The sequence below is a fragment of the Heterodontus francisci genome, chromosome 33, assembly GCF_036365525.1.
Source record: "Heterodontus francisci isolate sHetFra1 chromosome 33, sHetFra1.hap1, whole genome shotgun sequence".
NCBI lineage: Eukaryota > Metazoa > Chordata > Chondrichthyes > Heterodontiformes > Heterodontidae > Heterodontus > Heterodontus francisci.
In genome coordinates this window covers 51,641,219-51,664,521 of record NC_090403.1, presented here as the reverse complement: position 1 = coordinate 51,664,521, position 23,303 = coordinate 51,641,219, and the positions used below count along the sequence as shown (strand labels likewise).

The following is a 23,303-nucleotide window of genomic DNA, read 5'->3' as shown; positions in this document are numbered from 1 at the left end:
CTCCATTCCTTTCACCCTCATGTATTTATCCAGCTTCTCCAGTTCCTGCACCTTACCCAAATGGCAACACTTCAAGTGTGCGCCTAGAAGGAATATTGAGAATTTATCTGGACACTTCTTCTTTTCTTCTGAAAGTCTGTGCCGTGGGATGAGGGGTCATGCCCTCACCAGTGCCACTCCTGGCCAAACTCCACTCATCTGGTTCTTTTTTTGTTACCCTTTGTTGGGGAGATGCCTCTTCTAGATGGCAGCCGAAGGTATTCGTCAGTTTGCAGGCTTTGTACTACTGTGTAGAATAGATCATGCATGACTTATAGTAAAAGAAATTAGCTAGTTAATGGATGGGAGAGCCTTTATCTGCCGAGATCTTAAGCTCTGGAATTCCCTCTCTAAACCTCTCTGCTTCTCTGCCTCGCTCTCCTCCTTTAAGACATTTCTTAAAAACTAACTCATTGACCAAGCTTTGGCTCATCTGTCCTACCAAGGCTTTTTTGAGGCTCAAAATTAATTTCTGTCTGATTACACTTCTGAGAAGTGCCTTAGGGCATTTTTACTGTGTTAAAGGCACAATATAAATGCAAGTTATTGTTGTGCGTATGGGAGAAGTCAGCAAAATGATGGATCATTCAACATTTTACCCCACAAGCCAAGATTTTCATTGTTAATTATTTATTTGCTACTTAAATAAGGTGCAGACCAAATAATGGGCTCTGTTCATGCATGACAACTGTTAACAGGCAGCATTTTAAAAATTAACCACTGGTAATTAGCGCAGGCTTTCTCATTAATTATAAGTATTTCCCGTCCACGTGTAGTAGGATTAGAAAGGACATCATCGAAAAATATCACCAGTGCTGCATCTACGAGCTGTTTATTCTACACAGCTGCTATCGCCCAAGGCTCCAATGTTGCGTCTATTTAAGTTGCAGTGCAGTCTCCATAGCAGCTCACGCAACATGAGAAAACAACTGTGAAGTATGAAAAATTGTGATTGATAAAATTCCCTTGTGGCTTAGTGGGTTAAAAAAAAAACTGTCCTGTGTAGTAGACATTAGGCCCCAGCTGGAGTATTGTGTTCAATTCTGGGCACCAGACTTTTGGAAGGATGTCACGTCTTTAGACAGGGTGCTGAGGAGATTTGCCGGATTGGTAGCAGGGATGCAGGAGTTCAGAAACATGGACAGAATAAAGAAGCTGGGGTTATTCTTCATAGAGCAGGGAAGGTTAAAAGGAAATTTGATAGAGGTGTTCAAAATCATAAAGGGTTTTGATAGGGTAAATAAGAAGAAACAGTTTCAAGTGGCAGGAAGGTCAGTCAACAGAGAAAGTTGGCAAAATAGACAGAGGTGAGTTGAGGAGGACTGTTTTATGCAGTAAGTTGTTATGATTTGGAATGCACTACTTGAAAGCACGATGGAAGCAAATTGAATAATAACTTTCAAAGGGGAGTTGGATAAATACTTGAAAGTTAAAAATTTGCAGGGCTATGGGGAAAGAGAGGGGGAGTGGGAATAATTGGAAAGCTCTTTCAAAGAGCCAGCATAAACATGATGGGCCAAATGGTCTCCTTCTGTATAGTTCTAGAACCTTTTACACAGCCACAGATCATGGGTTTGGTTCTGGGTCTCCTCGACTCTATATCGTCCTCTCAGTTGTGCACAGAACTAGTCTCCATTTCACAGGAAGCATATAGAAAAAACTGCAGAAAATGCAAAAAAGATTTATAAGGATGATACCAGAACTGAAAGGTTATCAGAAAAGACCAAACAGGCTGGGGATCGTTTCTATAGAAAAGGAAAGACAGAGAGGTGAATCGATAGAGGTCTTTAAAATTATGAAGGGGTTCGATAATGTAGATGTAGAGAAGATTTTCCCATTTGTGGGAAATCCAAAACTAGGGACCATAGATAAAAGATTGTCGCTAATAAATCCAATTGGGAATTAAGGAGAAACTTCTTTATTCAGAGAGTGATTTTAATATGGAACTCGCTACTACATGGGATGGCTAAAGAAAACAGTATAGAAATATTTAAAGGGAAGCTAGATAAGTACATGAGGTAGAAAGGGATAGAATTATTTCCTGGTAGGATAATATGAGATACGTAGTGTGGGAGGAGGCTCATGTGGAGCATAAACACCAGGACAGACCTGTTGCGCAGAATGTTCAGTATTTTTTGTCATTCTATGTAAGTGCTCTGGGATGTTCTCCTAAGTGAGAATTCTTTAAAACAAAGTTATTTATTCACTCACTGGATGTGGCCATCATTGGCAAGGCCAGCATTTGTTGCCCACCCCTAATTGCCCTTGAGAAGGTGGTGATGAACCACTGCACTCCATGTGAGGTAGGTACACCCACAGTGCTGTCAGGGAGGGAGTTCCAGGATTTTGACCCAGCAACAGTGAAGGAACAGCAACGTATTTCCAAGTCAGGATGGTGCATAACTTGGAGGAGAACTTGCAAATGGTGGTGTGCCCATGTGTCTGCAGCCCTTGCTCTTCTAGATGACAGAGGTCGCGGATTGGGGGATGCTGTTGAAGAACTTAAGCCTTGGTGAGTTGCTGCGGTGCATCTTGTAGATGGTACACACTGCTGCCACTGCACACCGGTGGTGGAGGGAGTGAATATTTAAGGTGGTGTTTGGGGTGCTGATCAAGCAAGCTGCTTTGTCCTGGATGGTGTCAAGTTTCTTGAGTGTTGTTGGAGCTGCACTCATCCAATCAAGTGGAGAGTATTCCCTCACACTTCTGACTTGTGCCTTGTAAATGGTGGAAAGGCTATAGGGAGTCAGGAGTACTCAGTGCAGAGTACTCAGCTTCTGACCTGGTCTTGTAGCCACAGTATTTATGTGGCTGGTCCAATTAAGTTTCTGGTCAATGGTGGCCACCCCCAGAATGTTGATGGTGAGGGATTCAATGATGGTAATGCCATTGAATGTCAAGGTAGAAATGGTTAGACTCTCTAGTTGGAGACAGTCATTGCCTGGCACCTGTGTGGTATGAATGTTGTTACGATCAAGGTGGGAGCAATGCACTGTCAATTCAGTCCCATCACTCCACAGGTCGCAGCATATTATTAAAGTTTTCCCACCCAACAGAAAAACAGCCAAATTAAACACTCTAGTCACCCCCAGAATAAAACAGATCAAACCAGGTATCTTTAGACAGCAACAAATTAACTATTTATTAAACACTAAATCTTAAACACTATTAAGATAAACCTACATCTAAAGACCTTATAACTTCTTATTTTAACCTAAATTCCCCCATACACACACACACACACACACACTTAAAAATCACAGTTAACCGGTTTCTTTTTTTTAAATTGTTTTAAAAATCAGCTGTTTCTTAAGAATAAATTAATAACTGGCATATAAATCTTTGTGGGTTACATTCCTGATGTGAAAACAATCAAATGCCACTCGAAGTCTCCACACGGATCCGATGAAATAGTCTCTTAGTCGATAGGCATTTGGCTGCAGCAGGCATCAAACAGTTCTTTAAACAAGGAGCATAGCAATGGATCCACTCAAATTTTAAAACCAACATTCTCTCAGTTGAAACTTTACTTCAACAATACAAATGGTCTCTTCAAAGGGTTATTTCCTCCTTAGGCAATTAACTTGGCCTGTAGCTCCTTGTAGAATTTTTGCTGAGAGAAATAGACAGCTCTTTTCTTCAGTAGCATGCTTCGCTGGTGTCTCTCAAAACTGGTTTCACCCATTTTTTACACACATTTAGGTTGAAACATTATACCATGTGACCTCTCTCTCCTGCTGTTGCCTGGGTAACAAGTGCAGCTGGCACACTGTGCCTCAGAGATCCAAAAGCTTTTCTCTCTGTCTTAAAGTTGCACTGTTTTTAACAGAGTCTTAAAGGCACATTGTTTTAATCCAAGGAGAAAATAAATACAGTTCTGTGACAATGTCGATAAGGAAGTTGATCTTGTTGAGTGAGATGATCTCAGCCAGGGGGGTGCTAAAATTGGCCTCAGTACCCCTGGTTTAGGGAAGGGTAAAATAAGGCCCATGGTTCCTGCTTCTGATTGCTGCACTATGTGTGTGTGTGTGTGTGTGTGTGTATGCTAGAACGCTGGATTAAAGCAGGATCCAGTTTACCTGTTGTGCCCACCATGACAGAATAGCTGGCTAATAATCATTGCTCAGAGTCACAGATGGAGTAAAACCTTGAGAGAAGTAACTGAGTGTTGCTGACGCCTACAAAATCATAGCCGAGCAAGAGCCAATGTGTACAGAAGAGAAGGGAAGAGAATTGGTGCGAGAGAGGATACAAAATGAAATACTGAAGCATGCTTTGCAGGAGGAAAGATAACATTGACCGCTTTGCGGAACACCTCCGCTCAGTCCTTAAGCATGACCCTGACTTCTGGTTGCTGGCCATTTCAACACCACCACCCCCACTCCCCCCCAACCCCCGCTCTCATGCTCACATCTCTGTCCTGGGATTGCTGCAGTGTTCCAGCGAACATCAACGCAATCTCAAGGAACAGCCTCTCATTTACTGATTAGGCACACTACAGCCTGCCGGACTGAACATTGAGTTCAATAATTTCAGAGCATGATGGAACCCCCCCCCCCCCCCCCCCCCTTTTTATGTTTAGTAATTTTTTCTTTTTTATTTGGTTATTTTATTTTAGTTTGGTTAGTTTGTTTCTACTGTGCCTACACACTGTTTCTGTTTTTTTAAATGTTTTAATGTTTTTGCTTGGAGTGCTTTGTGCTTTACAGTCAATTCACACCCTCTTTGCACTAACTTTGTCTTTCAGCACACCATTAACATACCGTTTGCCTTTGTTCCATGACCTTCTGGTCAGTTATTCTCTGTGACCTTGTCCTATCCAACACCTCCTCTTTTGTTATCTCTTGCCCCACTCCCTGCTTTACTTGCTTAAAACCTTTTACATTTCTAATATTTGTCAGTTCTGAAGAAGGGTCACTGACCTGAAACGTTAACTCTGCTTCTGTCTCCACAGATGCTGCCAGACCTGCTGAGTATTTCCCGCATTTCTTGTTTTTATTTCAGATTTCCAGTATTTTGCTTTTATTCTAACATTGCACATTGTTTTATCGATGGCTTTGAACTCCATTTATCCACTGTCTATTGATCACAGTTTTCATCAATTTTATCATCACCAGGTTAACATCCTGGGACTCCCTATCTAACAGTATTTTGGGTGTACCTTCACTATACAGACTGCAGCGGTTCAAGGAGAAGGCTCAACACCACCTTTTCAAGGGTAATCAGTGACACCCACCTCCCGGGAATGAATTATAAAGAAAACAGTTGTGTTTTGTTTCCTTTTTTAAGCAAACAATTGTTTTAATTGTGCTTTTATTTATAAATAAATAAATTAAGGTAGTTGGTCTCCTGTGTCATTGCTAATCAGCAGTCTGGGGTCTGAGGCACATCTTTGATGTTTGGCTGTTAGAGCGGCCAGTCCCTTTAAGGTGACTCTTCAGGGGCTTCTTCTGGGAAACAGGTGTGAATCGGGTCTGGGGTCAATCAGAGCTTAACTGGTGTTTGGTGAGGTAATTTTGTAGATTGACAGATGCCTATAAATTTATGGTTCCAGTTGAGAGAAAAGCAAAATCAAGATGGAATTCTTTCGCTTACAAACATAAAAAAGAAATGAAAGGAAAGCATATTAGGTCCATAAAGGTTCGCCATATTCCTCTGCAACTGCTAGTAATCCTAATAGGGAATAAAAGACATGCATTAATATAGCGCCTCTCATGATCTCAGGATTTCCCAAATCACTTTACAGCCAATGAAATACTTTATGACATATAGTCACTGTTGCAATGTAGGAGCTGAGTTGTGCACAGTAAGCTGCCACAAATACTAAAAGTACTAATGTCAGCTGTGGCTTCGTTGGTAGAACTGCTGCCCTTAACTCAGCAGGTTGTGGATTCAAGTCCCACTCCAGAGACTAGAACACCAAAATCGAGGCTGATATGCCAGTGTAGGTTTAGGGGAGACTGTGGTGTAGTTGTAATGCTGGACAGCCGGTCAGTTACACTGGGCGGGCCACATCGTCCGCATGCCTGACACAAGATCCCAAAACAAGCTTTCTAATCCGAGCTCTGTCACAGAAAGAGGCTACCAGGTGGGCAGAAGGAAATGTTACAAAGATGTAACATCTTAAAGCTTCCCTGAAAAAATGTGACATCTCCACTGATTCATGGGAATCTCTTGCCCAAGAACACCCAAAATGGAGAAGAAGCATCCGCGAAGGTGCCAGCCAGTTCGAACAACGTTGACATGCCCAGGCAGCGACCAAGTGCAAACAGTGGAAACAGCATTCGGAATTTCAAGCATCCCATTCACTCGTCTCACCAAACCCTACCTGTGGCAGAGTGTGCAGATCCAGAATTTGACTATTCAGTCACCTTAGGGCCCACAACCCTGGAGTGGAAGAAAGTCATCCTCGTTCCCGAGGGACTGCCTAAGAAGAAGGTAATGCCACTGAACTGGTAATCCAGTAGGCTTAGGCTAATGTCCTGAGGACATGAGTTCAAATCCCACCACAGCAGATGGTGGAATTTAAATTCAATTAATTAATAAAAATCTGGAATTGAAAGTTAGTCTCAGTAATGGTGCCATGAAACTATCAACGATTGTCGTAAAAACCCATCGGGTTCACTAATGTCCTTTGGGTGTCCTAGGGAAGGAAATCTGCTGTCCTTACCTGGTCTGGCCTACATATAACTCCAGACCCACAACAATGTGGTTGTCTCTGAACTGCCCTCTGAAATGGCCTAGCAAGCCACTCAGTTGTCAAGGGCAATTAGGGATGGGCAACAAATGCTGGCCTTGCCAGTGATGTCCACATCCCATGAAAGAATAAAAAAGACTCCAGTATAGTGCTGAGAGAGTGCTACACTGTTGGAGGTATGTCTTTCAGATAAGCTATTAAACTGAGGCCCTGTCTCAGATGGTATAAAAGATCTTCTGGCACTATTTTGAAGAAGTGCAGAGCATTTCTCCCCAGTGGCCTGGCCAAGATTTACCCCCTTAAACAACATCACTTAAAAACAGATTATCTGATCGTTATTACATTACTGTTCATGGGAGCATGCTGTACACAGATTAGCTGCTGCATTTCCTACATTACAACAGTGACTATACTTCAAAAGTACTTCATGGCTGTAAAGCACTTTGGGACATTCTGAGGTTGTAAAAGGTGCTATATAAATGCAAGTCTTTTTTAATGAGATAATGATCAGATTAATGTATTTTTACTGATGTTGGTTGAGGGATAAATATTGGCCAGGACACCAGGGAAAACTCCCCTGCTCTTCTTCGAAGTTTTGCCATGGGATTGTTTACGTTCACCTGAGAGGGCAGACTCTGTTTAATGCCTCATTCCAAACTTGGCACCTTAGACAGTGCTGCACTCCCTCAGTACTGCACCGGGCATGTCAGCCTGGATTATGTGCTCGAATCTCTGGATGAGGCTTGAACCCATGACCTTATGATTTAGAGGCAAGAGTACTTTCACTTACTGGGGACGGGGACATGAAAACAGAGGTAAAAATCTGCAGTCACTTTTTAATTTTTTTTGTTTATTAATTCAAGGGAAGAACATGGGAAAATTCTTCCCCAAGTCTCTAAGGCAATAACGTAACCCTCAGGATGTCATAGCGCTACTTGGTGTACTGAGAAACACATAATTATACAGGCCCAGAAGAGACCATCTCCACCCATTGGGTCAGTCCCAAAGTCACAGACTTTATCTTCCACAATTCTGACAGTTTCAAATGTGACATCTGGAGTTGCACAGAGGCTCTCAATACTTATGTATAAATTAACGTATTTCCCACAGGATTGAACACTGGGATAATCTGTTCTTTTTTGTGGGGATGAGTGTTATACCATCTGATGCACAGTGTATTATTTTGCTGCTAAGGTGGAGTCTGTCCCTTTCAGGCCACAGAGTCTAGTTCAGTAAACAGAACATCAGGTCAATTAGAGTTTAATTGCTTGGTGAGGAGACTGTACTGGGTGAGTTCAGTCAGAGTTTAATTGTTTCATGAGATCAATCAGCATCTCATTGCTCTGCAGGCTGTAGTTCAGACCCTTCAAGTCTGACCCAGCACAGGCACACATTGAATGCGCTGTGCAGAACACCTTGGCTCAATCCGCAAGCGTAACCCTAAGCTTCCGGTTGCCTGTTATTTGAATTCTTGCTGTCATGCTGACCCCTCTGTCCTCGACCTCCTGCAGTGTTCCAATGAAGCTCAATGTAAACTCGAGGAAAGCACCTCATCTTTGAATTAGGCACTTTACAGCCTTCCTGACTCAACATTGAGTTCAACAATTTCAGACTGAACCTCTGTCCCCATTTTGTTTCCTATTTATTTGCAAGTTTTGGTTTTACTCTCATTTTCTCTTGTTTTGGATGGCAGTTGTTTGTCATTCTGCCAGTCACACCTGCTCCAGACACATTTTTTGTTTCATTACTTGTCCCATTAGCACTTCCTTTGGCCTTTCACTACCAACTCTTTTCTTATGTAATCTCTCCTGTCTTCCACTCTGTCACAGACCTTCCCTTTTGATTTTTTTCTCACCCTCCCTGCTTTTACTTGCTTAAAACCTATGATATCTCTAACTTTTCCCAGTTCTGCTTAAAGGTCACGACATGAAATGTTTACTCTGTTTCTCTTTCCACAGATTCTGTCAGACCTGCTGAGTATTTCCAGCATTTTCTGTTTTTTATCACACATTGAATGTAATGTTATTAATTATAGTCTCTTAGTATTACACAAGTTGAGTATTGCTGAAAAAAGAAACGTGCTGTCGAAGCTTTTCATCTTGCTCTCATCAGGACAGATGCAAGAATGTCAAATTTCTAAGAATCATACTGCATGAGAAAGGGGTGCTGATTGGTTGGCATGTTGACTCTGACTGGTCGAGGCATTACCATGGAGAATGTACATGGGAACTATTGTCCCTCTCACTTTGTTTAAGCCAAAAAAGGTGCAATGCCTGGACATGTTCCTTTTGCCTGCAGAGGATAGGTCCCTGTGTATGAATATATGTAGCTTCTAGCAAGCGTAACTGAGCCACATTGCGAGCCCGACTGATAATCTTTAGACTGGTTGTTAGGGATATTCTCAGCACACTCAGGATTGTTCATTAAGTGCATTCCAAACATGGAATCACATCAAACATTAGATATTGTGTTCAGAGTTTTGCAAGTACGGGTTGGTTGAGTATGGTCAGTACTCTGCCTATTGTGAACAACTGAAGGGACATGCTGTTTGATACGACCTGCCAATCGCTGGGACATAACGACCTATGTACCTGGCATCGCATCGGCGCTGACATTCATAGACCACATTATTCATTTATGTGGTACACAGAACATCTTTTTGGCTTGATGGCAGCATCCTGTTAGTGGAAAATACCATTGTGTTACGACAGTTACTATGCTTGCTAGGAGCCACATATGTTCATATGCAGCCTATCTGCTTGTAAATAAAACAGCTCACTTTAGAACATAAAAACATAATAAGAACATAAGACATAGGAGCAGGAGTAGGCCATTCTGCCCATCGAGCCTGCTCTGCCATTCAATAAGATCATGGCTGATCTGATTGTGGCCTTAACTCCCCTTTCCTGCCTGCCCCCATACCCTTGACTCCCTTGTCAATCAAAAATCTGTCTAATTCATCCTTGAATATATTCAATGACCCAGCCTCCACTGCTCGTTGGGAAAGAGAATTCCAAATACTAACGATCCTCTGAGAGAATAAATTCCTCCTCATCTCCCTCTTAAATGAGAAACCCCCCCTAAATGTTAAACTATGCCCCCTAGTTCTAGATTCCCCCATGAGGGGAAACATCTTCTCAGCATCGATCCTGTCAGCCCCCTCAGAATCTTATATGTTTCTATAAGATCACCTCTCAATCTTCTAAACTCCAATGGGTATAGGCCCAACCTGCTCAACCTTTCCTCATAAGACAAATCCCTTCATCCCAGGAATCAGACTAGTGAACCTTCTCCGAACTGCTTCCATTGCAAGTATGTCCCTCCTTAAATAAGCCGGTCAAAACTGTACGCAGTACTCTATGTGCAACCTCACTAGTGCCCTACACAGTTGTAGCAAGACTGCCCTCCTTTTGTACTCCACCCCACCTTGGAATAAAGGCCAACATTCCTATTGCCTTCCCAATTACTTGCTGTACCTGCATGCTGACTTTTTGTGATTCATGTACAAGGACACCCAGATCCCTCTGTACCCTGCAGCATTTTGCAGTCTCTCTCCATTTAAATAACATTCTGCTTTTCTATTCTGTCTGCCAAAGTGTACAACATCATATTTCCCCACTTTACACTCCATCTGCCAATTTTTTGCCCACTCACTCAACCTGCCTATATCCCTTTGCAGACTCTGTATCCTCCTCACAACTTGCTTTCTCACCTATCTTCATATTGTCAGCAAATTTGACTACAATACAGTTGGTCCCTTCATCCAAGTCATTAATATAGATTGTAAATAATGGAGGCCCCAGCACTGATCCCTGCGGCACACCACTAGTTACAGATTGTCATGCTGAAAATGACCCTTTTATCCTGACTCTTTGTTTCCTGTCAGTTAGCCAGTCCTCTATTCATGCCAATGTATCACCCCCAAAACCATAAGCTCTTGACTTTTTTCATCATCTTACTCCTCGTCTCAATGTGGTCAGTCACACTGCCCAGGCACCGGTTCCATGGGAAGCTCTCCAAGATCTTGCCCAAATTGTCTTTCATGATATATAAGCTTAGACAATGAGTGTCGGGGGCTATTCAACCATGGGAATTGTCATAGCTGAGCCCGATCCTCTTCTCACTGTCCACGTGCACACGCACACTACACACACACATTTTAGTGAGAACTAATGGAGAGTGATCAATAATAACAATCATTTGCATTATAATAGTGCTTCTAACATAGTGAAATGTCCCAAGGTAATTAGTAACCTTAACTGATTTTTCCCCTCCCTAGCACACAGGTACTGATTCTGAGGCCAAATCCCATGTTCCCTACAGCTACGGCAGCAGAGATTGATTAGCTGAGTTCACATTGAGGATGGGATCTTCCTGACCGGTATGGTCAGTATCACACAAACCTGGACAACAGGTTATTTAATCACAGGGACCAATTATGTCCTCATCTGATGAACTTTGCAACTATAAAGTTCACCCTTAGCTGCCGCTCTCTCCATCGCTCCAGTTTAATGGAGCATCTTACTGCTCCCCCTCATATTCTCCGGTTTCCTCAGGCCACACTGAATAGGCTGGGGCTCATTTCACTACAAAAGAGAAGGCCTGATGGGTGACCAGTTAGAGGTCTTCAACAAAATGAAAGGGTTTGATCAGATAGACATAGAGAAAATGTTTACACTTCTGGGTGAGTCCAAAACTAGAAGTTATAGATATAAGTTAGTCATTACTGACTGGATTGGTCAACAGGGGGCTGGTATGGACTTGGTGGGCCGAATGGCCTCCTTTTGTGCTGTAATGACTCTATGACTAATAAACTCAACTGGGAATTCAGGAGAAACGTCCTTATCCAAAGAGAGATTAGAATTTGGAACTTGCTACCAGAAGAAATAGTTCAGATGAATCGTATAGATTTATTGAAGGGGAAGCTAGATAAGCAGATGAGGGAGAAAGGAATGGAATGATATGCAGATAGGGCGAGATGAGGAGGGGTGGAAGAAGTTTCATGTGGAACATTAATCAGTTGGGCTGAATGGCCTTTTTCTGTGCTATAAACTCGATGTAACACTCTTTCTTCGACTAACTTGCTCGCTCCCAGGATTTCATCAGTGCTGCACTGAACCAGTCAGCAAGAGATTGCAAGAGTCTCCAGGGGGTGGCTTTCCCTTATGTCCTGCAGAGTTTGTTTCTTCCTTGTGGCAGCACACATGAAATCAGAGTTGATGCCTGTGTCCAACACCATCATGGACCTACACATTGGTGTTTTAATGTATTGTTAAACTGCACCTGAGATCCCTGCATTTCTCCAGTTCTGACCTCTTGCACATCCCCAACTTCCAATGCCTAACCATTTGCAGTCATGCCGTTAGCTACCTAGGCTGTAAGATCTGGAATTTTCTCCATGAACCTCTCCACCTTTATACCTCACTGTCCTCCTTTAAGATGCTCCTTAAAACCTATCTCTTTGACCAAGCTTTTAGTCACCTGTCCTAATATCTCTTTGTGTAGCTTGGTTTCAAACTGATTTTGCTTCTGGGACATTTTACTACATTCTTCTTTTCTTTGGCCTCCTTATCTCGAGAGACAATGGGTAAGTGCCTGGAGGTGGGCAGTGGTGTGTGGAGCAGCGCCTGGAGTGGCTATAAAGGCCAATTCTAGAGTGACAGGCTCTTCCACAGGTGCTGCAGAAAAATTTGTTTGTCGGGGCTGTTACACAGTTGGCTCTCCCCTTGCGCCTCTGTCTTTTTTCCTGCCAACTGCTAAGTCTCTTCGACTTGCCACACTTTAGCCCCGCCTTTATGACTGCCCGCCAGCTCTGGCGAACACTGGCAACTGACTCCCACGACTTGTGATCAATGTCACAGGACTTCATGTCGCGTTTGCAGATGTCTTTAAAGCAGAGACATGGACGGCCAGTGGGTCTGATACCAGTGGCGAGCTCGCTGTACAATGTGTCTTTGGGGATCCTGCCATCTTCCATGCGGCTCACATGGCCAAGCCATCTCAAGCGCCGCTGACTCAGTAGTGTGTATAAGCTGGGGATGTTGGCCGCCTCAAGGACTTCTGTGTTGGAGATACAGTCCTGCCACCTGATGCCAAGTATTCTCCGGAGGCAGCGAAGATGGAATGAATTGAGACGTCGCTCTTGGCTGACATACGTTGTCCAGGCCTCGCTGCCATAGAGCAAGGTACTGAGGACACAGGCTTGATGCACTCGGACTTTTGTGTTCCGTGTCAGTGCGCCATTCTCTTGGCCAGTCTGGACATAGCAGTGGAAGCCTTTCCCATGCGCTTGTTGATTTCTGCATCTAGAGACAGGTTACTGGTGATAGTTGAGCCTAGGTAGGTGAACTCTTGAACCACTTCCAGAGTGTGGTCGCCAATATTGATGGATGGAGCATTTCTGACGTCCTGCCCCATGATGTTCATTTTCTTGAGGCTGATGTTTAGGCCAAATTCATTGCAGGCAGCCGCAAACCTGTCGATGAGACTCTGCAGGCACTCTTCAGTGTGAGATGTTAAAGCAGCATCGTTAGCAAAGAGGAGTTCCCTGATGAGGACTTTCCGTACTTTGGACTTTGCTCTTAGACGGGCAAGGTTGAACAACCTGCCCCCTGATCTTGTGTGGAGGAAAATTCCTTCTTCAGAGGACTTGAACGCATGTGAAAGCAGGGAGAAGAAAATCCCAAAAAGTGTGGGTGCGAGAACACAGCCCTGTTTCACGCCACTCAGGATAGGAAAGGGCTCTGATGAGGAGCCACCATGTTGAATTGTGCCTTTCATATTGTCATGGAATGAGGTGATGATACTTAGTAGCTTTGGTGGACATCCAATCTTTCTAGTAATCTGAAGAGACCACGTCTACTGATGAGGTCAAAGGCTTTGGTGAGATCAATTAAAGCAATGTAGAGGGGCATCTGTTGTTCACGGCATTTCTCCTGTATCTGACGAAGGGAGAACAGCATGTCAACGGTCGATCTCTCTGCACGAAAGCCACACTGTGCCTCAGGGTAGACGCGCTCGGGCAGCTTCTGGAGCCTGTTTAGAGCGACTCGAGCAAAGACTTTCCCCACTATGCTGAGCAGGGAGATTCCACGGTAGTTGTTGCAGTCACCGTGGTCACCTTTGTTTTTATAGAGGGTGATGATATTGGCATCGCGCATGCCCTGAGATACTGCTCCCTCGTCCCAGCACAGGCATAGCAGTTGCCATATGCCATAAAGGTGCCATATAATTGCAAGTTTTGTGGTTGCGTGCCCTCTTAGTGGTTTAACACCCGAAATCATCCTTACCAGAGAAGTCCAGAGCCCCAGAACCATTTCCAAATCAGATTTAAAGGCTGGAGAGCCCGCTGACTGCCGCTGCTCTGGTCTGAGGTAGGTGTAGGCCTCGAGCCCCGCTCTGGATCTGCCTCCTCCCAGGTCCGCCGCTGACTGCCACTGCTCTGGTCTAAGGTAGGTAAGGGCCTCGAGCCCCGCTGTTTATTTCCAAAGGTCCCGCTCCGGATCCGCCTCCTCCCAGATCTGCAGCCGACTGCCACTGCTCTGGTCTAAGGTAATTCCCCTGTTACTTTCCCAAAAGTGGCCGTGGGACGTTTTACCTCCACCTGAGAGGGCAGTCAGCGCCTCGGTTTAATGTCTCATCTGAAACACAGCATTTCTGACAGTGCAGCCCTCTCTCTGGGATTATGTGCTCAGGTCTCTGGCATGGGATCTGAACCGGCACCTTTGATGCAGGAAGACATCTCAAGGCAATTCATAGGAGCATCGTTGGACAAAATTTGCCACTGAGCCACAAGGGGGATATTAGGAGGTTTTGACTAAAACCTTCATCGAATAGGCACTTTTTAAGAAAAAGCACCAATTAAATATTGTGCAAAAATAAAGACCGCACTCTAAGCATACACATAACCTATTATAATCTCTCTGATACGTTTGCTTTCATTCTAAGTGTAGGAGCATATGGTGGCTATGCCTTCAGCTGTCAGGGAATTCCCTGCTGAAACCCCTGTCCTGTCTATCTCTCCTCCTTTAATACACTCCTTAAAACTGACCTCTGACCAGGCTTTTGGCCATCTGCCCAAATATCTCCTTATGTGGCTGCTGTCTAATTTTGCTTGATAACGCCCCTGTGAAGCGCTTTGGGACTGTTTTATTGTGACAAAGGCGCTAGGTAAATACAAGTTGTTATGGTGTGAATAAAAGCCAACACGATTTTTTTTTTCATAAAAGCACCCTTCCTAGCGACTTCGGCCGGCGCTACGTCGGCGAACCGTAGAATTTATTCTCTGCGGCCATAGTTCTTGGAATGAGCAGCGCTTGCGCCTTGGTAATGGTTGCATTGCATTGAGAGGGACGGGGCTCCCCCCTCCTAAAATATGGGGAAACAATGTGTCGGAGAGGAGATGCTCTTGGTTACTTTGTTGTAACTAGTTTTCAAGAACACATCGGGACGGGCTGGGAAGTATGAAGGAGATGGTTGGAGGTTGCTGCGTGTGTTCTGACGAGAGGGGATGGGCTGAGAATCCTTTGGTCTACTGTGACGGGCATGGTTGCAATGTTGCTGTTCATCAAGGTAAAGGAGAGGAGGAAGGCATATTTTTTAAAAAAAAGCTTAAGGCTTGCAAGAGGATGTGGTGCATTTCTGGTCGTTCATTTCACACCTTGAAAATTAACGTCTGATCGTTTCCCATCGACAGTGTAAAATACCACCAACAGTAACCGAGCATTAAAATCAAGAAGTTGCAAAATTAATCCGTCTGTTTTTTTTTGTGTGTGTGGCTGGAGGGAGGCCAGTGATGTGTCCCTTTTAGTTGTCAGTCGCGTAGACTTGCTTGTGTGGTATTTTAGAAACGTTTATGCAGTGCATTTGTTAATGTAATCTTTCCAGATATTTTATATTGTAATTGCTAGCCTACGTTTATTTCTTTTTTTAAAAAAAATGCAATCTAACTTTTCCCCTCTGGCGTTTCATGTAGTTCTAAGTGCGTCACATTGACCTGTGTGTGATTAATAATCCGTTATCACAAATAACGGTGGGGGGGGGGGGGGGAGTAGAATGGAGCAGTGCTATGCTCACCTACACTTGTATGATTGACAGTTGAAATTAACATGTGTGACGTTGGTAGTTAGTTGCTGGTAACGTTGTTAGCAACTACTGGGGCTTCTGTTTATACAAATCATCCATAAGCCTTAACTTTAGCTGATCTCCTGGTGGCCTGCTTGTTAAATGCGCCGTTTCATGTGGCATTAAACCATACGCACTAAAAAATCTCAGGCACAATCCCTGAGTCTGGGTGACCTAAGATGGTAACAGAGTCCCTTTAACAATTGGTCTCACCACTGATCCTGGGCTACTGGGGGTGGTGAGGAAGGGAGATATCAGTCATAAAAGAAAGCTTGCCTTTATATAGCACCTTTTTTAATCAAGTAAAACATCTCTAAATACTTCATGGTAGGATAATCAGACAAAATGATTGGTCCTGAGAACAGGTGATTAAAAGTTTCGTCAAAGAGTTTGATTTAAAGGTGTGTCTTAACGGAGGAGAGAGCATTGGAGCAGTTCAGGGAATTCCAGAGCTTGGCACTGAGGGGACTGGAGGTATGTCCACCAATGGAGGGGTGAAGGAAGTTGGAATGCACAAGAGGTCAGAATTGGAGGAAGGTAGTGTGCACTGAGGTAGGCAGGGGGAGGGGTTGAGACGATGGAGGGACTTGAACACAAAGAGAATTTAAAAATCAAAGCCCTGTTAAAATGTGTGCGTGTGGACACGATGAGGTTTGGCTGTGTACACCTTCGCGGTCAAAAAGCTGGCCAGCTTGCTGTCTATGCACAAGTGGAAAAATAGCTGCTTGGTAACTGATTATAATTGGTGCAGGTGGAAACCACGCAGGCAAGAGTTTCTCCCCAACTCTTCTCATGATAACTCAACGTGGACTGGGCTAATCAGTCCTGGAACTCTCCAACTCTACTCGGGCATCAGTTGGTGCAAGAGGAAGATGCCCCAAAAAATTGCAATGACTTAAATAAAAGTAACCTTACGATCAGGGAATAGTGTCAGGTGTTTGGGTTATAAAAAGAATGCACAGGTGTTTTTGGCATCAGGTCAAAAAGCTGCTGTTAGCATACTGTTTATTATAATGTGTGTGTGCACAGAGAGAAGGTTAAAGGGGTCATCACCAAAGCTGATGGGGGTGGGTACTACTAGCAACTGTATCTTAGTGTTTTCAGGAGAGGGAAGAAAAGGCAGATTAAAGGGGGGGAGGGCAGAGAGATAGAGAGTGCTGTTGTGACTTGTTAAAAGCCTGTTTATGAATGAATTTTTGTGTATTTATAGTTGTTTTCCCTGTTTTAATTGCAGCTTGTTATGGAATCGTTCAGGTCCCAACTGGTCCATGGTTCTGCAGAAAGTGTGAATCTCAAGAGCGAGCTGCCAGAGTGGTGTGTATTTATTAAATTCACTCTGAATTCTGTTAGGTGTAACATTACATTAACCCTTGAAAGCTGAGGGTAAGTGTTTATGTTAAAAGCATTGCCTGTGATGGTTATAAATGTAGTTCATTTATGCTGTAAATAACTTAGGATGTTGGAAATTTATCATAGATATAATTTAGTACCACTGATAGCACAGTGGATAATACATGACCTATTTGAATACTGAACCATAGAGATCAAGAATATCCCAAGTTGGATTGTTGGTCTGTGCTGTACAGGTAGAGTTGGCCTCAAGGGTCCTTGGATTGATGAGAGGGTACATTAGACAGGGTCGTCATTCCTGCTCCATGCCCACTGTCCCTGCTAGAAAGTACACATGTAGAATAATTGATACACCACAAAAGGAGGCCATTTGACCCATCATGCCGATGCAAGCTCTTTGAAAGAGCAATCCAATTAGTCTTATTTCCCTGCAAATTTTTCCCCTTCAAGTATTTATCCAATTTCCTTTCAAAAGTTATGATTGAAGCTGCTTCCACTGTCCTTGCAGGCAGCACATTACAGGTCACAACAACTCACTGTTTAAAATAAATTCTCACCTTGCCTGTAGTTATTTTTACCAGTTACATTAACTCTGGTTACAACTCGTCTGCCACTGGAAACGGTTTCTCCTTATTCGAAAACCCATCATGATTTTGAACACCACTACTAAATATCCCCTTAACCTTCTCTGGTCTAAGGAGAACAACCCCAGTTTCTCTAGTCTTGCCACATACTGATGGATTCTGTGGGATTGGGTTTAGCTGTGTTATTCTGCTGTGCGGGGCTGTGGGGAAAGGACAGGAGAGTGGGACGAGCTAACTTGCTCGTGCAGATAGTCGCTATGGACTCGACGGGCAGAATGGCCTCCTGTGCTGTAAGCATTCTGTAATTCTATTTTCCCCTTTCCCATCTTCAACTCCCACCAGCATCAGTAAACCCCACTGAAACTCACTGCTTAGGCTTCGTTATGTAAAGTGCTCATTTGGAAGAGGTGCTGGAGAATTGCCAGTACTAAATTGGTGAGTTATTGAGAGTGCTGGCAGTACACTGGTTATTTTATATCCTTTTTACTTGCGCTTTATTGTGATATCTGTATGTATTACTTATTCCTATTGTGACAAAATAATTGTGTACATAAATTTTCACCAGTAGCTGCTGCATGACCTTCCCTACATTTTTAAATTTGGCACGTTGGGTAACCACAAGAAAGGGGCAGGGTAATGCGAGAGAGAGAAAGAAAGGATTTCACTTCAAAGCTCAGTGCAGCTAGACTTCAGAATTGGATGGCATCACTTCAACAAAACAAATGCCATTTTGTTAATGGAGGGCTGGAAGTTTTTTTCCAAACTGGGGGCTTGGGATTAGAAACTGATTGTGATGTAGAAAAGGGCAAGTTGAGGAGGTATAATTTTTCCACTCCTGGAAATCAGATGGTTCACATCTGACTGGAATTTTGCCTAGCATCCTGAAACAAAGAGTGACATAGTAATGGTGGCAGCTGTGACACAGAACAGGGATGGATGTAGGCTTGACATTGTTCTGCTCTATTACTCTCAGCAGAGGGAAAGTCACTCCTTGGCCATCCCTGGCATCTCCTCGCCACCACTTACAGGGACTGTTGCCTTGCAGTCTGGGAGCAAGCTGTGTGGTTCAGCACACAGAATTTATTTCCTGATGGCAACATGGTAAGAAAAACAATACAAATACTATTGTTATGCAGGAAATGGGGCCCATGAGGAACTGATCAAAATCATCTCAGATCCTGTGGCCTTGTGCTTTGTAGTTTAAAGGAAGTTTTTTTTTATTCATCAAAGTAAGATGTCAGACCCCAGGAAAGGTAATGTTTTCCACCTGCCCAAAAACATTGCCTTGGTTCCAGCTTCAGTGGAGTGACGATTAGTGAGCCAGATTGATACTTCCGTTTCCTACACTAGATATCCTTATGGCTTCTCTGAGTGAGTGAGACAGACCCTCCCTAGTCTCATCCAAAACTCTGCTTCCCATTTCCTAACTCGCACCAAGTCCTGTTCACCCATCATCCCTGTGCTTGCTGACCACATTGGGTCCCAGCCCGCAGGTACCTCAAATTTAAAATTCTCATCCTTGTTGCAACATCATAAACGCAGCAAGATTTACTCTGCTCATTGAAGGAAATTGTAAAACAGCCTAAATGTGTGTTAGAATGTTGCTATCCCACTACATTTATGAGGTCAGCAATTTGTAGCAAAAAGGGGAAATTTCTCTCTCTCTCTCTCTCCTGCCCCGCTACCTGCCTCATGCGAATACACTTTTTTTTTCCAACAATGGTCACTCAGTAATAGTCAGGAGTTGGAACCCTGGCTGATTTTTCTCCCCTCTTCCAGTTAAGTTAAATCTGAGGTGCTCAGGGCACATCAAGGACTCCCAGTGCCATATTTACTGAGTGTTAATTGAGCAATGGCCAAGGGTCAAATCTGGGATCTTACTGGTTTTGTGTTGCTCAAAATGAGAATGGTGTTGGGACCTACACTCTCCACTGAGCCATTGGGAGAGGTTAGCTGGTGTAATGCGATTCAGGAATTGGATGGGCCTCACACAGACTTGCCCAGGACCTCCTGTTTTTGTGTGAATATGGCAACATGATGAATGGCTGTTTGTCCAATACTTTTTTTTTCCCCAAAAATATACTTTATTCATAAAAAAACTTTTTTAAAAAAAAAAGTAAATTACAAAACAGTTCAAAACAGCACCAAGTTGACATTCCAGAAAGTGCATGGGAAATCAGTTTTCTTCAATACAGGAGTGAGTTGCCTCACAACCCTTCCATTTCATTTTACATGCCATGTACATTTTACAGCTAAACCATGCTCTGTGTTTACAGCCCAAGGGGTTTTCCATGGGTCCAGCCCCTCTGTTCACTATGGCGGGAGGACCTTACACAGTGGTCTTTCCCTGTTGAGCCTTTGCCGCGGCTGCCCCAAGCTTTAGTGCGTCCCTCAGCATGTAGTCCTGGACCTTGGCATGTGCCAGTCTGCAACACTCGGTCGTGGACAACTCTTTGTGCTGGAAGATCAGCAGGTTTTGGGCAGACCAAAGAGCGTCTTTCACCGAATTAATGGTCCTCCAGCAACAGTTGATGTTTGTCTCGGTGTGTGTCCCTGGGAACAGCCCGTAGAGCACAGACTCCTGTGTTACAGAGCTGCTCGGGATGAACCTCAACAAAAACCACTGCATCTCTTTCCGCACCTGCTTTGCAAAGACACATTCCAGAAGGAGATGAGCAACTGTCTCTTCCCCACCACAGCCACCGCGGGGGCATTGTGCGGAGGGGGTGAGACTCCGGGCATGCAGGAAGGAGCTGTTGGGAAGGGCTATTCTCACCACCAGCCAAGCTACACCTTGATGCTTGTTTGAACGTTCTGGTGATGAGGCATTCCGCCAAATGACTTTGGCAGTCTGCTTGGGGAACCATCCGACAGGATCTACCATCTCCTTTTCCTGTAGGGCCTTGAGGACATTCCGTGCAGACCACTGCCTGATGGATTGGTGGTCAAAGGTGTTTTTCTGCACAAACTTTTCCACGAAGGATAGGTGGTACGGCACGGTCCAACTGGATGGAGCGTTCCGCGGCAATGTGACCAGGCCCATCCTTCGCAACACCGGGGACAGATAGAACCTCAGCACGTAGTGACACTTGGAGTTTGCGTACTGGAGGTCTACACACAGCTTGATGCAGCCGCACACGAAGGTAGTCATCAGGACGAGGGCCACGTTGGGTACATTTTTCCCGCCCTTATCCAGAGGCTTGAACATCGTGTCCCTCCGGACCCGGTCCATTTTGGATCTCCAGATGAAGCGGAAAATGGCTCGGGTGACCGCCACAGCGCAGGAGTGGGTTATGGGCCAGACCTGCGCCACGTAGAACAACAACGTGAGCACCTCGCACCTGATGACCAGATTCTTACTCACAATGGAGAGAGATCGTTGCTCCCACATGCTCAGTTTATGGTGTACCCTGGCTACTCGCTCCCTCCAGGTTTTGGTGCATGCCCTGGCCCTTCCGAACCATATCCCCCGCACCTTCAGGTAGTCTGACCTGACAGTGAAGGGGAGAAAGGATCGGTCAGCCCAGTTCCCAAAGAACATGGCCTCGCTCTTGCCGTGGTTAACTTTGACTCCCGAGGCTAGTTCGAACTGGTCGCAGATGCTCACCAGTCTGCGAATGCACAGCGGATTCAAGCAGAAGACGGTGACGTCATCCATGTACAGGGAGGTTTTAACCTGAGTGCCTCCACTGCCTGGGATTGTCACCCCTCTTATGCTCGCATCCTTCCTAATAGACTCAGCAAAGGGTTCAATACAGCAAACAAACAAGACAGGGGAGAGAGGACAGCCCTGTCTGATTCCAGATTTGATCGGGAAACTGTCTGATTCCCACCCATTGATTGAGACTGCGCTCCATCATGTAGGTGTGTGATATCCTGTCAAAAGCCTTCTCCTGGTCCAGGCTGATGAGGCAGGTGTCCACCCTCCTGTCCTGTACACAGGCGATCGTATCCCTGAGTAGCGCGAGACTATCAGAGATCTTCCTGCCGGGTACAGTACAGGTCTGATCGGGGTGAATCACCAACTCCAGAGCAGACTTGACCTGACTGGCTATGACTTTGGACAGAATCTTGTAGTCAACATTAAGCAGTGAGACGGGCTGCCAATTTCTGATTTCTGCCCTCTCCCCCTTCCGCTTGTAGATGAGGGTGATGATACCTTTCCTCATGGATTCTGACATGCTGCCAGCCAGGAGCATACTCTCGTATACTTCCAGCAGGTCTGAGCCGACCCAGTCCCACAGGGCCGAGTATAACTCAACCGGTAAGCCATCGCTTCTGGGAGTTTTATTCATCTCGAAGGACTTGAGGCCTTTGTCAGCTCGTCCAGAGTTAGCGGCTTGTCCAGTCTCTCCCTCATGATGTCATCTAAGACTTCTGTGATAGATGACAGGAAGGACTGGGAGGCTCTGCTGTCTGTGGACATCACATCGTACAGCCCAGCACAAAAGGATTTGCTGATCCTTAGTATGTCGGACTGCAAAGATGTTACCGAGCCATCCTCTTCCTTCAGGCCTCTGATCACAGAGTTCTCTCTGGGTACCTTTTAGAAGAAGTAACGCGAGCACGTCTCATCCTGCTCAATGGAGCGGACTCTGGACTGGAAGATGATCTTGGAGGCCTCCGTGGCAAAGAGCGAGGCCTGCTGGCTCTTCACCTCATGGAGATCCTCCTTGACCTCGACCCCCATCGACTGCAGCCGGAGCAGATTTTGCATTCTTTTCTGGAGTCGGGACATTTCCCTCTGTCTCTCTCTTGCCCTCTGAACACCTTTAAAGATAAAGAACCTCTTGATCTCCTTGATCGCCTCCCACCAGTGAACTGGAGACTCAAAGAGGAGTTTCACGGTTCTCCAACCTTTGTAATCTCTTTTGAGTTCCTCAACATTCTCTGGGGTTAGCAGTGTAGCATTGAGCTTCCATATCCCCCTGCCAACTGGTTATCCTGTAAGTGACAGTCGGCCAGTCAGAGAAGAACACCGGCTTGCCGTTGGTGGATCTGACCGTGACAGCACGGGACACAAACACAGGAAGTCAATCCTGGAGTGGGCAGACCCGTCCGATCTTGACCATGTATGTCTATGCTGCGCTCCGTTTGCAGGTTTGCTGAAGACGTTGTGCAGTTTGGCATCTTTAACTGTTTCCATTAGGAATCTGGACGTAGCGTCCAGTTTGCTGTCGTCACTGCCGGATCGTCCAGCCGCATCGATGATGCAGTTGAAGTCACCGCCTAGAATGACAGGCCTGGACGTCGCCAGCAGCAGTGGGAGCTGCTGGAAGACGGTCAGCCGCTCGCTGCATTGAACCGGGGCGTACACGTTGATCAACCCGAGCAGAGCATTGTTATACATCACATCTGCTACGAGGAGGCGACCGCCCACCTCCTCCTTAATTTTGGAGATGGTGAAGTTACCTCCCCGCAGCAGAACACCCAGGCCGGAGGAACGGCAGTCATTACCCCCTGACCAAGTCGATGGCCCGTGGGACCACCATCACGACCACTGACTGTAG

At 45.0% G+C, this 23,303-nt stretch overlaps 1 protein-coding gene across 4 annotated transcripts in view; it reads left to right on the top strand.

The window, feature by feature from the left end:
• Positions 1–15,033: 15,033 nt before the first annotated feature.
• Positions 15,034–23,303, top strand: part of LOC137348204 (protein AF-10-like) — a 172,028-nt gene continuing 163,758 nt past the window's right edge. For 3 of the 4 annotated variants that reach the window (XM_068013556.1, XM_068013555.1, XM_068013554.1), the window contains exons 1-2: positions 15,034–15,307; positions 17,094–17,173. In XM_068013556.1, coding sequence (XP_067869657.1) covers positions 15,199–15,307; positions 17,094–17,173 — 189 coding nt within the window. In that variant the 5' untranslated portion in view covers positions 15,034–15,198. The remainder of the gene's footprint in view (positions 15,308–17,093; positions 17,174–23,303) is intronic. The other variant, XM_068013557.1, reaches the window with a different exon arrangement.